Below are 14,708 nucleotides of genomic sequence, written 5' to 3'. Positions count from 1 at the left end.
ACACACACACACACACACACACACACACACACACACACACACACACACACACATTCTGCACACATTATGCACACATTTACAGTAATGTCCACGAAGTGAGAGCCAGAAGGCTGTAAAGATCTACATTAGTGGTGGAAAGAGCAGATGTAAAACCTCACCAACGCATTAAGAAATATATACTGCAATTTGAGACACAGTAGGCACACTCAAGATTGTGGCTGGTCTGCCAAACCAGCACCACTTCTCCTCAACTTGTGTTTTTCAATGGTTTTGTCCTGTCCGCAGACTTTTTCCACTCTGTGGTGAGGTGCTGTGTCATAGACAATAGCATGTTTGTTTTGGAGTATTAGTTCATACAATGGCATCATGAAGCAGCAAAAAAATATAAATGTTTCTACATCAACATAACTAGCAGCTAAAGTCTAGCGCTCTTTGTCATAATATTAAGGTTTGTGGTAACTCAATGCTAAATCTTGTTTTTGTGCACATGAAGTCTTGATTTTATTTTGTATTTGGGGTTCTATTGTAACCAGGGTTCTGTAGCTGACTGCCACACTGTTTGATCTGCACAGACTTAGTTTAGATACAGCATGTACTCATAAATATTTGGTAGACAGCAACCTGGTCAGGCAAACAACATTATATCGGGGACAGCATGTCACATTTGTGCTTGGTTTGGATTCTTTTTTTTTGTCTCTCCCCAATCTTTGCTTCATCAGATTTTCATTCCACATGGTTGATTTGACCGAAGTTGATGTTGATGTTGATTCACCTCCTGATTGGAAACAGTGTCTGCCAAATGCTACAGTTTAATTCCTATTGAGTGTACGTGTAGCGTTTATTACTGCAGTTTTAACTGGGCTCTGTTAAGACAATAAAAAACAACATAAATACTAGCCAATACCAACAGGTCTATTGATGTCTCATAGATGTTGGGGGAGATATACTATACCTTTACTGGCATGTACGTATGTGTGTGCGTGTGGGTGGGTGTGCATGCTTGTGTTGTGTGTTCATGTCTTGCTTCATGGCTTGCCTCTGTGCTCTGTGCTGAACAGCACTAAAGCTAATGACACCACACAACCAGTCCCCTAATTTCACTGACAATCAGTCTGTTTACTTGAGCGCAGTGTTATAGCCAAGGGAAATAGGTACCATATGGGCCGCAAAGGTCTTTAGGGTTATATCGTCCCCAGGTGCCAAACATAGGAACTCTAGAAGTCACTGGTGAGTTGGCTAATTGTGTCCTAATGGTAATTGTAGCTGCTGCTACTGAGACTTCAAATTGTAATTAAATCAAAATCAAGGCAGTGTTGTTGAGTGTTGCCATTCTCATCTTTGCTGGATTTCTGCTTGTCAAACTGCAATGCAGGAGAGCTGTCAGGGAACTGAACCAACTTTCCGTGATAAACAAATAGGTATTTGGGCTCTTTGTTGGGCCAACACTTATAAAAAAGAAAAAGAAAAAGAAAGGTTTTCATCGTGCAAGGGCCACCTGAAACTTGATGGGAGATTGTGGTCTTAGCATGGTATGTTCCCAGGCCTCAAATTGCGGAGGTGAACACTGAATCAAATTTAATCCTAATTGTCACACTTCATTGTCACTTTCACGCTAAGGGAGCTCATTATTTTAGCGTGCACTGACACCAGACTTCATTTTGTGACCATGTCGTTACAGTTTATGTCTTTGGTCAGCATTTGTCCCATATTTGCTCAACACGGAATTGTTACTTCACTCGAGCCTGAATTGTGCTTCAGCCACAAAGTGTGTGTGACATATCAATCAACATAAATTACAACTGAAGAAAAATGAAATGAAAATATGTAGTTTTTTTTAGACTTCCTGGATAGTAGAAATATAAGGTCAAATCTCTTTCATCATGTCAAATATTTTACATATCTCCCAGCACTTTGCTGAACATTATGTTGTTATCCCGGTACACATGCCCTGCTGCTAGACATGCTGTACTGTAAGACCACACGCAGAATGCCTGGACCAGAAAAGACCTTGTCCCAGAAGACACAACCAGGAAATCAAATAATTCAACAGGCTTAATTGGGAACAATTAGAGCTTGGTATTACTCCCCTAATCTACTGATTTCTTGTCATGATGGCCTGATCCTTACCAACTCAAGTTGTTTTTGTACCAGAATATGGTAAACGTACCTCTAGTAACACTACTTTTTCTGTCTAGTGAGTATAGTTTCAAAATGTTGTTTTCCAGTGTTGGGAGGCAACTAAATGTACAGTACTTATGTACAGTTTTGTGGTATACTTCCATTTTTACATTTCAGATGAAGATTTGATACAATGGATAACATACAGCAATACACAAAATGGAACTGGAACACTATAATTGAAGCTGATAAATCGGTTCTCTCTTTTGGCAACCCACCTGAAAATGTATTTTCTGTTTATTAAAGACCTGTTGAGACGGGAGATCGACCCCTGTTACCGAACAAACTCTACAGCCATGATTGCTATGAGAAAATAGAGCAGCTTTAACTCTTTGATAATTTAATATGTCATAATATACTCATAAATCAGTCCAGAGGAACCAAACAGTATACTTTTACTTTAGTGCATTGTGCTGCTTAGTGCTCATACTTTTTTTTATGCAGGACCGTTTCTTTTCACATGGGTATTTTGGTACTTTTACTTAAGTAACAGATGTGTATTTCTTCCACCTCTGTTGTTTTCAAGATTTAGAATCTTCTCCCATCCTAACCCTGTAAAGATGAACTGTTGGGGCTGGGCACGGGCAGTGATCATAAAGACAACAGAACTTGTGTAGCAATAAGACTTTTGACTGTATAAGAGATTGAGCTGACCCTAATATTTACATGACCTTTCTGAATCAGGGCCCACTTGAATCGTCTGCTGCGTTAAGTGGTCAAATGGTTGGGCTGCGTGCATTTTCAGAGCATGTTTATTTTATATTTTAATGGTCAATAAATCGACTGTATTCCGGCTTGGATCGATGGAACTAACATAGCATACTTTAAATTATTTTTTGTCATAATAAAAAAAAAAAATCCCAAGGTTTCAAAGAAAAAATACCATGAAATTATCATTAAAACCTTAGTGTTTTGCTAATTATGTGGTGGAACATGCAATTTCCTCACCATTGAGAATCACCGACTTACAGGTTCTTGTGTCAGAGATCTACCATCAGGAGTTAATATGCACTGTATGGGAGATTTAACATGACTGAAAGACAAGTCATGAAATGAAGTCAGTACACGGGAAATGACGTCTGAGGCAGATATGTTCTGATGCAGTGATAGCTGTGATATCTATTACTTTCAGCTGTGTGGGACGGGCCTGTTTATGGTCTAGTGGCGTGATCCAATGAGTGGGTGGTCTCTCAGGCACTCCGCAGCGTCTGGTTTCATCACAACATCGACGCAAAGCTAACTGTCGGCTGTCATCTTACTGGAAGTAGTAAGGCGGTACAGAGGAAATGATACACCATGTGGATGTTAATGGACGAGGGGATGTTCCGTGTTGAGAAATAAGCATTACGTGTCAGGAGAAAATGAGCGAACAGCTCTGAAATGTTGTGTGTGTAACGCTAAACACACACTTTTGTAAGAATATAAACAACTCGGCTATAGTAATTGCGGTGCCATGTGTGTGTCTGACCCTGTGGCTACAACAGGTGGCCTCCAGGAACCAAACAGATAGGTGTATGATCCATCAGTGTTACACATCAGACATGACCCTGCACCTACGCACATACCCACACACCACACCACACACACACACACACACACACACACACACACACACACACACACACAACGTGTGCAGTCCCATTCCATCCATTCAGGAAGCAGAGATGGCAGATTGTAAAGTAGAGTGTGGTGTGACTGAAACAAATATCTGAGGTGGTATTCTCAGTGTAATTAGAATAGCCTTGAAATGGCTCATCCACGTACCCTGTGGTTATGCCACTGCCCCCATTGTGTGACAAGGGTAGCATCATATCCTATGTGAGTCAGAAGGCTGTGTCGTAATGATATACAGTTTACAAGGATTACTGTTGCAAAGTCACGATGACTGCATGCAGTGACCGGGCAATTTGAAACAGCTGGACAACAGATATCTGATACAATCATTTCTTCCACAGACTTACAATGTGTGAAAATCATTGTATTATTGAGCAACACAATCAATACAAAGTCTGGCATTCTCTGAAATATCTAGGTGTCTTCAGTGCAAATTCCTTCGGTGCATGTTCCACTGAGCTTGTAATGCATTATGACCAGCGCTTATAATACTTGATAAACCGTGTTATAAGTTATATAGGTATATGTATAACTAGTATTATGAAGCCTTATAAGTGCATAATAATGCATTATAAACGTCATTATAATGCATTATAGACACCACCTTTAAGTAAAGTGTTACCAAACTGTTTAAAATAGAAACAAACATTGGTTAAAGGATTTATTGTACTGGCCATGTTATAAGTAAGCAGGTCAGAGAGGCTTCTTGTCAGTATCAGTCGAGAACGCGGAAGTCTATTATTACAATGCACTAGACCCCTGGGAGATGGATTGCCGAGGCGGAGCGCCACATATACCATCAGCTCCCAGTACTTACTGTACGACTTGCCACACCCAAGCCATGCCACTCATACGCTGAGTTAGCGGTGCCTAGGATCGAACCCATGACCTTGCTATCAAGAGGTGAGAGGTCTACCGACTGAGCTACACGGACACAAGGTACCTGGCCATGTAATAGTTTATAGATGACTCTACACATATAGGCTACTGTTTCTATGCAGAGTAACATAAGTATGCATATCCTAAATCCCATATTAAAACTGGCTACTGGGAGGAGATCTGACTCTTATCTGGGAACCATCGGGTTTTTTCCCTTGAAATTTGCCTCTGGGGGCACCGCCCAATTCCCCGTGTAGAGACTGGATGTCGGCCCGTTCACTCTCCTTCAGCCCTCCTCTTCCGGTGGTGCTCCTTTGTTTTCATTCCTAATAACAACAACTCTAAACGTTTTAATGGGAGTTGTCGACAGATTCAGCTGCGGAGCTTATCCAGAGCCACAGATCCAACCGCTATGCCCTATATGGTCATGTGCATATATGAGACCGACTGACTTCAAACTCGGCGCGCGCGTCGGCAAGGACTCGAGGGAGTGCGGTGCCCGCCGCCGAGTTGTCCAGATATGCTTTTGTCCAGATATGTCCATATATGGGCATGCCAATTACAGGGTATAAGGCATTATACGTGACATCAGGTATCTCCATATATGGCCATAAAAGCGAGCTGCGACACGGGTAGACAGACAGATACAGAGATATCCATATATGGACACAAAAGGGAGACAGACAGACAAGTACAACGGGTACTCTGACAAAGCCCCCGACACTATATGACTCAGAACTCTAGATGTGAGGGATGCGTAGGGGCCCGAACCTCCAGTAATGAAAGATTATAAAGGTGTATAATATTTATTAGCAGTGCATGTCCAGCATAGTGAGAGAAACCGTGCTGCATGGCATAAAGCCTGATTTATACTCTGTAGTACGACAGTGTCGCTTGCCAAAAAGATATGATCTACTGTAAAAGCTAACAGCTTTGTTAGCTTGTGGTATAAATTAAGCTTAAAGGCTTCATTGATTGCTAGATGGACCTAAATTTGCCAAAACAAAAATCTTTTTCGCTAGGAAAAACAATTAGATTGTGTCTCTGTGCTTCACGACAAGATCTGACCAAAAATATGTGTATGCTGGTGCTTAGAACTGCAGTGTCAAAGTGCCATAACAAATGACCATTCTTTCGATACTGTGACTTTCATGTGGAGATCTCGCAGAACGTAAAAAAGAAAAAGAAAGAAAAACAGAAAGAAAGAAAGAAACATAAATTTAAGGACTTTTGTGTGGCGGGACAAAACAACAGCCCCTCAAATTCATTGTTATTTTCCTTGTTTGCAAAAACAAAACATCTAATTCCAGTCCCAATGTAATAAAAGGGTGCTGGATAAGAATATAAACATCTCTGTAAACCTGAACCAGATGCGGCTGCATGGCACATTGCAGGAGAGAGAGAGAGAGAGAGAGAGAGAGAGAGAGAGAGAGAGAGAGAGAGAGAGAGAGAGAGAGAGAGAGAGAGGGGGAGAGAGGAGAGAATAAGACAGAAATAAACAAGGGAGGTACTTTATACAGAGTCAGTAAGGCCCCTTCTTTTATTCATCCCCACAGTGTCTTCACCCTCCATCCTTCAACTCCACCAGCACCACCACTCCACTCCTACCTCACCCAGAACAGAGGGGGGGGCAGAAAAGCTGCTCAGCCTGGCTTTGATTCTCTGCTACCTCCCAAGAGAGACCTTGTCAGGGAGGAGGCCCTACCATGTCACGCACAGGCTGGCTGCATGGCTGGATGGCTCAAGAAATATAACGTATGTCTGACACTATAGTGCCTGACCTGTGGCCCCCTGCAGCATCTAGTGCATAACCGTAACCTCATGTAGGCGATAGTAGTGTGTTTAAACTTTAAAAATTGTTTTAAAATGCCAGTTACAGTCAGGGTTGCCAGATCTGCTTATTATAATTTCCCCGCAAGACTTTATTTGAAAATAGCCGATCTACAAGCTCACAACGCGTCGCATCGCGACGCGTTGTGAGCTTGTAGATCAGCTATTTTCAAATAGCTGATGTACATGTTAAAGTACTCATGTGGCCCATAGTTGCTTCATTTGGGCTGGTTTTCCTAGACCTGGTTGCTTGTTTCTCTCACAGAATCTGGCAATACTGGTTACGGTACATAGTTATAGTATGCCATAACAATGACAACAGCCAGGGTTTGAAATTGATATTGATTCTGGACACAGCATGGGACTGTGACGCCATGTTGATCTTTAGCAGGGAGTATGATTTGTCAATGAATTAGACAAAATAAGCGGAGACATTAATGGCAAACATTATACTTTATGTTGAGTTGAAATGGCAGTACAAAAATACAAAAATAAGTTGATGCATTTATCATTCAAACTTTACAGTAGGTACACAGTTACACAAAACTTCTATTTACAAGAGAATCTTTTGTGTTGTACTGAAGTTTTCACAAAGAAATATTTGGTAATACACCAAGAAGGCTGTTGAAACTCAACCTTTGTTTTGAGTTTAAAAAAAATCAGCTCTCTGACAGTTGAAAATCAGCCATTTATACTAAAATTCCAATGGGCAGCAGTGTCAACAATGAACAGATACATTCATCTACGTTGGCGGCGCAGTCAGGTGAGCGGAATTGGCCCAAATCGAGGCCCATTCCCAGACTAATGTGATTTGGCTTTCAATTAAATGAGGCAAATCATTCTTGTCTGTCTAGTAAGTTCTTTAAAAATCACAGTCAATTCAAAGGAACCAAAAACAACAACAACATTGGAGTGAACTTGTGTGACCCACCGATTTATGGACTAAAGCCAAGGCATCAACAGTGGAGGTATTGTGGAAGGCTTGGTGTTGAACCAACAGAAAATAAAACTCCCAGAGAAAGAACTAAACTGTTAATTTTAGTGATCAGCGGGTGGCCTAGAGTTTTGATTAGGGTCCAGCGTAAACATGTGTGGGGAGAGATGGATGAGGAGAGGGAGGGAGAGAGAGAGAGCGAAAGGGAGGGAGGGAGGAGAGAGAAAGAGGAGATACTGTATGGTTTTGTTTGGACTGAGTCCCTCCCTCACCTCCAAACAAAGGGCGAAATCCAGACAGCACACAAGCTGCAGTTGTCCTGTTTTTGGTTGTGGCGAATTAGAACCACATTGGCAGGGTACAATATAAAGTGGTATTGCGTTTCCAAACAAATTAAAGTTACTTTCCATACAGCTTTTAAGGGGACATAGTTTGTGTGTGTGTGTGTGTGTGTGTGTGTGTGTGTGTATGCGCGAGTGCGTGCGTGCGTGTGCGCGTGTGTGTGTGTGTGTGTGTGTGTGTGTGTGTGTGTGTGTGTGTGTGTGTGTGTGTGTGTGTGTGTGTGTGTGTGTGTGTGTGTGTGTGTGTGTGTGTGTGTGTGTGTGTGTGTGTGTGTGTGTGTGTGTGTGTGTGTGTGTGTGTGTGTGTGTGTGCGTGCGTGCGTGCGTGTGTGTTGTTGGAACAGGGTGTGGGGTGTACGCGAGCTGGGGGGTAACAGTAAACAAATGTAAAAAGTTGTACAAATGAACGAATGCCAGTGACCATTATAGTACATACACAGTAAACAAAATAACATAATAAATACATATTTGCATCAGCTGTTCTAGGAATATATTTGTATACAAGATAAAACCATAAATAGAGCTTAATACCCTCTCCAATAAATAGTAGTGGTATTCTATTTACATTATGCACACATTTCCCACAAAGAACACTACATATCGTTGCTGTGAAGGGGAAACCTCATATGTCCAAAACTGTTACTTTTCGGGATTCAAATTCGGGGGGAAAAGCAAAAACAGCCACGTTTTGAGGTTGTAGATCTGCTATTTTTGATCATGACACTGTAGTAGTATGATCATGTAGGGCATTAATTTAAAAATATTTATTCATTGAATTAAAGTATGGAGATAAGCGGTTTCTGCCCAACAGTAACGATATTTCTCTCTCAAGACTCATGTCTCCATCTACCCCTGGTTCCACAACCCCACTCCCAATCTACATACAATACACATGCATCAACAAAACAATTTTTGGTTTCCTTTTTTGGAAGAAACAATAGCGCCAAAGAAAATCTTCCAACAAGGTCTCCCAAGTCAAATGTATTGTCATTTTATGTACACAGGGTAGGAGTGAGTGATAGTCGAACAAGAGGTCATCATTTGAAGCTAGAGGAGTGTCATTGTGGAAATTAACTTGTTGATCAACCTACAGTATCAAAGGGAAAGGAGGATTCTAGGACTATAATGTAAAGAGTCCATTTAGACTGCATTTTCCTCACTGCCTTCAAAATCATGAGATTTCCTTGGAGGATCTGTGGGCGAGAAAGAAAAGGGAGGTGGGGAGAGAGAGTGGAGAGAGAGAAAGAGAGAGGGGGAGAGAGAGAGTCAGCTTTGTAAAGGATATTACCATAAGGTCCTACGAGAGACTTACTCACAAAAGACGGTTCGAGACTGGATTATCATGGCCTCGACAGTATATAAAATAATACACAAGGTTCTTGGTTTACCCACGATCCTAGATGACTATTTCTATGCATTTGATGTATTAACACTATTACTATGATATTTTTGCATAGTAGTGTTTATTTGTCTGTCATTAAATGTTTCAATGAATTGAGTACAAAGGACCCCAATGGAAACAAGCCATAGTGCTATCTTGGGTTTAAAATGCTCTTAACAGACCTTGTATTGTACTGTACTTCCCTACGCTTTGCAAACTGTTAATAAAGTATTCAATCAATCAAACCTTGTATAAACCTGCTTACTGTAAATCGCTCTGGATTAAGAGTGTCTGCTATATGCCTAAATTGAACATTCTAATTTCTATATTTGTATGACAGACACACATGCATATGTAGAGAGACGGTGACAGTCAGAGAAAAGGGGAACTCTCTTACTGTTGCAGTGACCATAGTGACGGACTCCTATGGACCGGCCCAGGAAGCAGGTGGCCCGGCGGAGATGGCAGGCACTCGGATAGGTGATGTTGTCGTTGCCACAGATGGGCTGCTCAGAGGCCATGGGTATCGGGCAGGGGGTGGTGCGACACATCACGCAGTGGGCGCTGTTGGTCTGGTCCGTCACGCAGGTGTGAGTGCCCGGACACACCACGTTGGAGCATGACTCTGAAGAGGGTGCAAGAACAAACAAATTTAGGCCGTCTGTGTTCTGTGAACGAGTTGAAATGTTTGTAATCGAGCTGAAAAAAAGCTTTGGGTGGCGTGGACATGGCATAGTCCACTGAAAGGGATCGTTCAGGCAGCGGTTCCGGTAGGAGACACAAAGGAGACTCTTTGTGTCTCCTACCGGAACCGCTGCCGGTCATCAAATTATTGGCTTAGGAATGCGACAAAAACAAAAAATGTATCCATGAATTCAAATCTCCATAAGGTGACTAATCGATGGAAAAAAAGACATTTTGGGGGTGAACTATCCCTTTAAATCTTACTTCCTACACCTACTGTATGTACAGTATAGATTTTAAAACGTGCTTACTTTTGCACTCTCCCTGGTACATGACCTCCAGGTCAGGATGTCCCATGCAACGGGCCATCAGCAGAGCGCACTCATCCTTATACGACCTCCCATCACTGCCGCACACGGCGTGCTTCCGGGAGATGTGGGAACAGTCAGGGGAACACACACACTGAGGCCTTCCGGTCTTCATCTTGCAAACCTTCCCCGGGCTGCATTTCACGCCCTCACAAGTCTCTAAAAAAGCACACAAAAGAAAGGGGGGGGGGAGAAAAAAAAAACAGTCTCAGATGTACTCAGTTTTTTTAGTTTTTTTTTACTGTTATAGTGTAATAACAAGTCCGCAGACATCAGGTGATATGCAGACATTTCCTAATTAAACCAGGCCATGAAAGTGAGGGGGGATTTCCCCGCCGTGCATAACAGTTTTTCCACTCTGCACAATATTTACAATAATCATATCTCTTTATTGACGGTCACACGCGGGAATGTCTCGCCGGGCGCGGAATGTGAGGTTTGCCGTGTTTTCATAACAGTGAGATCCATCTGTGCTGCTGCACCCAGACTGGGCTAAGCCCCTGTGGAGGGATGGATGGAGGGGCTCCGCTGGCAGACAGAGTTCAAAGAGCTGTCAGGGAAGTTTACAGGCTGAGAGACGGGTCTTAAATGAGGAAGCCCAGGCTCCACTAACACCCCATAACGTCAAAGCTCAGGAGGAACTGTAATCCTACACAGTGCAGAGACAACATCAGACACCTCATGCAGGCCCCTTCCCAGGACCTTTCTGAGCCTGTTATGGGGGGGACACTGCTCAGCTTCCTCAGCACTGAGCCTCTGGGATCCCATGCACAAAAGCAGGAACGTTTTTTTCATACAGCAACATAGTCTGGAATCTTCTCACACCGGTAGTGTGTATCCCCCTTCTTATTGAATAATCAGTAGACAAGAACCCTATCATATGGTGGTGTTGGTGTGGTGTGATAGAAAGTAGTTGGAGATTCTTTCTATTAACATACCAATTCAAAGATGAGTGTCAGACACATGCACTATATAGTCAGTGTCCAGGAATGCTGTGAATCAACCTTGAGGAGTGACGCTAAACCTCAAGGGTCCTAACTGGAAGTCGTTTTATCAGCCCATATACCATGATATCATTCCAGACATACATTTTTCTTGACGTTAGGCCATTAAGCATCCAGTGACATTCATGATGCCAACATTTTTCTCCCGCAGAATGCCAGATGATCAGGATAGTGTTACACAATTAGGTTAGACACAGAATTTTAGGCATGTGGCTGGCATTTTTAAGTGTTCAGGAATTGATTTCACTCTTCTGGTTATGGGGGTAAACAGCCATCTAGTCTAGCCAGGGCTGATAAAAACTGATTGTAAAGGGATTTGATTCACTTAAATTCAGAGGAATTATAGAAGAGAAGAATAGCAGCTTGCTAAACTGATTCTTTTGAATGAATTAATCTGCCTTGAGATAAAGGTGCTATTAAATCCAAATAGCGCAGGCTATCATAAGGTAAGGCTGTCAATGAGATTGTTTAGATCGTTTATAAACAAAGGCTGCAACATTCTGGGTCAGATGAGGCCGGTGGTAATGTCTGGAGGAAAATATCATGATCTTGCAGTGTCTGGCGTTGCAAAGTCAGATATCGGGAGCCAAATGTATGTGTGTGTGTGTGTGTGTGTGTGTGTGTGTGTGTGTGTGTGTGTGTGTGTGTGTGTGTGTGTGTGTGTGTGTGTGTGTGTGTGTGTGTGTGTGTGTGTGTGTGTGTGTGTGTGTGTGTGTGTGTGTGTGTGTGTGTTCTCTTCACTGCTGTAAACTGCAAACTGCTAAATAATGATGATGATGATTAAGCTGGCATCAATGTCAACTTGTAAACAAGTGTAGCAATAGTGACTAGACTGTGCTTCAGTGTCAAGTTCACTCATACTGTAGCATTTTAGTGCTGAGCTTTGTTGTCATATCAAGGGAACATGTAATATGTATGAGTTACTATATACTGTATATATAATTAAATCAGCCTAAATTAAATCATCTAAATATGCATACTTGCAGATTATCCTGTCTTGGTTCTTTTCATCTGACAAGACCATGAATAAATCCCACAGTTCAACTTCAAACCAACCAGGGGTTGGTAGTGTTTTCTTAAGCACTTAAACCCTACAGTATATTATTTGTTGACCATATGGCTCTAAACTTGGTCTGCTCCTTTTTTCTTTTCTTTTCTTTTTGACCTCTACATAAAATCTACAAGATTGCAAAGTAACACATTACGAGATTGTAGATCTGCTATTTTCGCCAAAGGTTTGCCTCAGAATCGCGACTCTAGGGTTCGTGTGGTTAGATCTGCCCGTAGCTGGGATTTTGTAACCAAGCATAATTCACAATTTGGCCAGTGATCACATGAACAAGTGCTCCCTATGAAAACAGAATTTATCTCTGGTGGACCTGAATGAACCTTGATGAAATTCCAACAGAGGAAACTTCTCGGGACAGCTGGAGGGAGTTAGATCCGTCTGGCCTAGATCCATGCCTGCATTTTGTTAAAAAGCTTCACAGCTAGGGAACTCACTGTATAAATACCTCACTTTGCAAATGGCTTGGTTGAAATAAGTAACTCTTCAGACAGAGTGTGTAAAGCAGTGTTTTTAAAATTAGGTCCTCTTGAGGACCTAGAGTAGGGAATATGACTGGTTTTCATTTTACTGTAACTGGCTAATCAGGGACACCTGACACCTTTAATAGATGTTTGTGATTTTTGGTTTGATACACAACACAACACAACACAACACAACACAACACAACACAACACAACACAACACAACACAACACAACACAACACAAGATTAGTTATTATTAGAAATGAGTAAACACATTGGTTGGTGTACCCTGAAGATCACTACTGACAACTGTGATGAATGGTGACATATAACTACTCACTACTGTGAGTGTACACACACACACACACACACACACACACACACACACACACACACACACACACACGCACACACGCACGCACGCACGCACGCACGCACGCACGCACACGCACACGCACACGCACACGCACACACGCACACGTATATATATATATATATATATATATATATATATATATATATATATCTCAATTATTTGTGCTTCATATTCTATGCTTTGTTTCGTATCAATTCTATGCAGTTACTGAATCAAGGTAATGCCCATTCTGACTCAAGAGGATATCATCATCAGTTCTTCACTTCACTATAGCAGGTGGTGGTTGTGGGAGTTGCAGTGAGATGAATAATGTGTTTGTGTACCTTTACAGGGTTTGCAGGAGACAATTCCCAGGAAGCCCAGCAGGCTGACCTCATTCATTGGCAGACTGGTGTTGGACCAGGCCGTGTCCAGACGGCCTCCAGCACAGCACTCCTCTCTGGTCACCCCCCTCATCAACACCATGTCACACCTCTGATCTTGGCTTTGCTGCAGCCAGCACATCCCAGCTGGACAGAACCACAATAGACACACATGTGATAAGGTTACGTCATTAAAAAAGATAAAAGGACAGTAACGTTAACCTACTCATGTGATCAAACCTTGAGATAAATCTATCGTTGTGTTGAAATGTTGAACATTATGTAGTTTTATTCAACTGTCTGTCCAAAGCCTTTTGACTTCTACATTGTTTCATGTATTCTATCAGTCAGCAGAAAGGTATGGACCTACAGTGACCTTTTACAAGTACATTTACTATTATTACCAGTAAATATTCCACATATCGAGTGTCATATTGAGCATATGCTAAGTAGCCTACATTAGGGTATACTATATTTAATTTGAAGTTGAATTCTCTTGTAGGCTACATGCTGTAGTTTAAGTTGTAGTATAAGCTTGCTTAATGTACATGCTGTAAAAAACACATGCAGATTATCATCAATCATCAATATTATTGCAAGAGGGTTAATTTCATCAATTAAAGTAAAAACCAAACTTAACAAAAAGTAGCACATTTCAGGAAACAGATTAAAAAGAGCACTCACCATCGGAAGGATTCCATCCAATTTGACACAAAGTAATAATTACACCCAGCAAAGTGGTGAAAAAGCTCATAGTGTTGACAGACAAAAAAATCTACTAACACAAAAACAAAACAAAAAAGCTTTTTTGAAAAACTTTTCTTGGCAAGTGATGTGATTCTGACGATGGGAAGGATCGCCCTATCTTCTCTGGATGTAGTTCTCCCTTACGTGAATGAATGTGTTGTGGACAAGTGATGTCGCTCCCTCTCTATATAAATATTTGGCCCAGATGGAATTATGCTGCTGGGATGGGCGATGCTCTCAGCCAATAATAAGGCAGGGCAGGACACAGTTTGAGTCTGACTCAATTTCCAGAGTCAGGAAATGATCCATCCCCTCCAGCTTTAGACTACTAGACGCAGGGCAATTATACAGTATTGCCTCACAAAACATTGTTCACATCATATTAGACTAATTAATTCCTGGAAAACGTCCAAGGTTGTGGGAGTAGACTTTTTTATTTTTTCAGTCACATCTGTTTCCATGAATTTGGACAAGTAAAT

General features: G+C 41.7%; 2 protein-coding genes across 2 annotated transcripts in view; both read right to left on the bottom strand.

Moving 5' to 3' along the window:
• hcn2b (hyperpolarization activated cyclic nucleotide-gated potassium channel 2b) overlaps window positions 1-14,708 on the bottom strand; it is a 247,604-nt gene that overhangs the window by 114,044 nt on the left and 118,852 nt on the right. The gene's annotated exons all lie outside the window — the stretch shown is intronic.
• Window positions 6,940-14,403, bottom strand: fstl3 (follistatin-like 3 (secreted glycoprotein)). Its single transcript, XM_080431581.1, has 5 exons — window positions 14,167-14,403; window positions 13,444-13,629; window positions 10,153-10,368; window positions 9,555-9,782; window positions 6,940-8,969 (listed from the first exon to the last, which is right to left on the bottom strand). Exons 1-5 carry the CDS (start codon window positions 14,234-14,236, stop codon window positions 8,917-8,919), a joined length of 753 nt encoding a protein of 250 aa, XP_080287707.1. The 5' UTR covers window positions 14,237-14,403; the 3' UTR covers window positions 6,940-8,916.

Source organism: Gymnoscopelus braueri (assembly GCF_963280865.1).
Source record: "Gymnoscopelus braueri genome assembly, chromosome: 6".
NCBI lineage: Eukaryota > Metazoa > Chordata > Actinopteri > Myctophiformes > Myctophidae > Gymnoscopelus > Gymnoscopelus braueri.
The sequence above is the reverse complement of the archived record's forward strand: the minus strand, read 5'-3'. Positions and strand labels throughout refer to the sequence as shown.

Bases quoted from the DNA above. Each gene is read 5' to 3' on its own strand.
- fstl3 (XM_080431581.1), bottom strand. From the start codon at position 14,236: ATGAGCTTTTTCACCACTTTGCTGGGTGTAATTATTACTTTGTGTCAA. The intron at 13,630-14,166 runs GTGAGTGCTCTT...GGTTCTGTCCAG, and splicing joins TGGATGGAATCCTTCCGATG to CTGGGATGTGCTGGCTGCAG. The intron at 9,783-10,152 runs GTAAGCACGTTT...CACCCTCTTCAG, and splicing joins GTACCAGGGAGAGTGCAAAA to AGTCATGCTCCAACGTGGTG.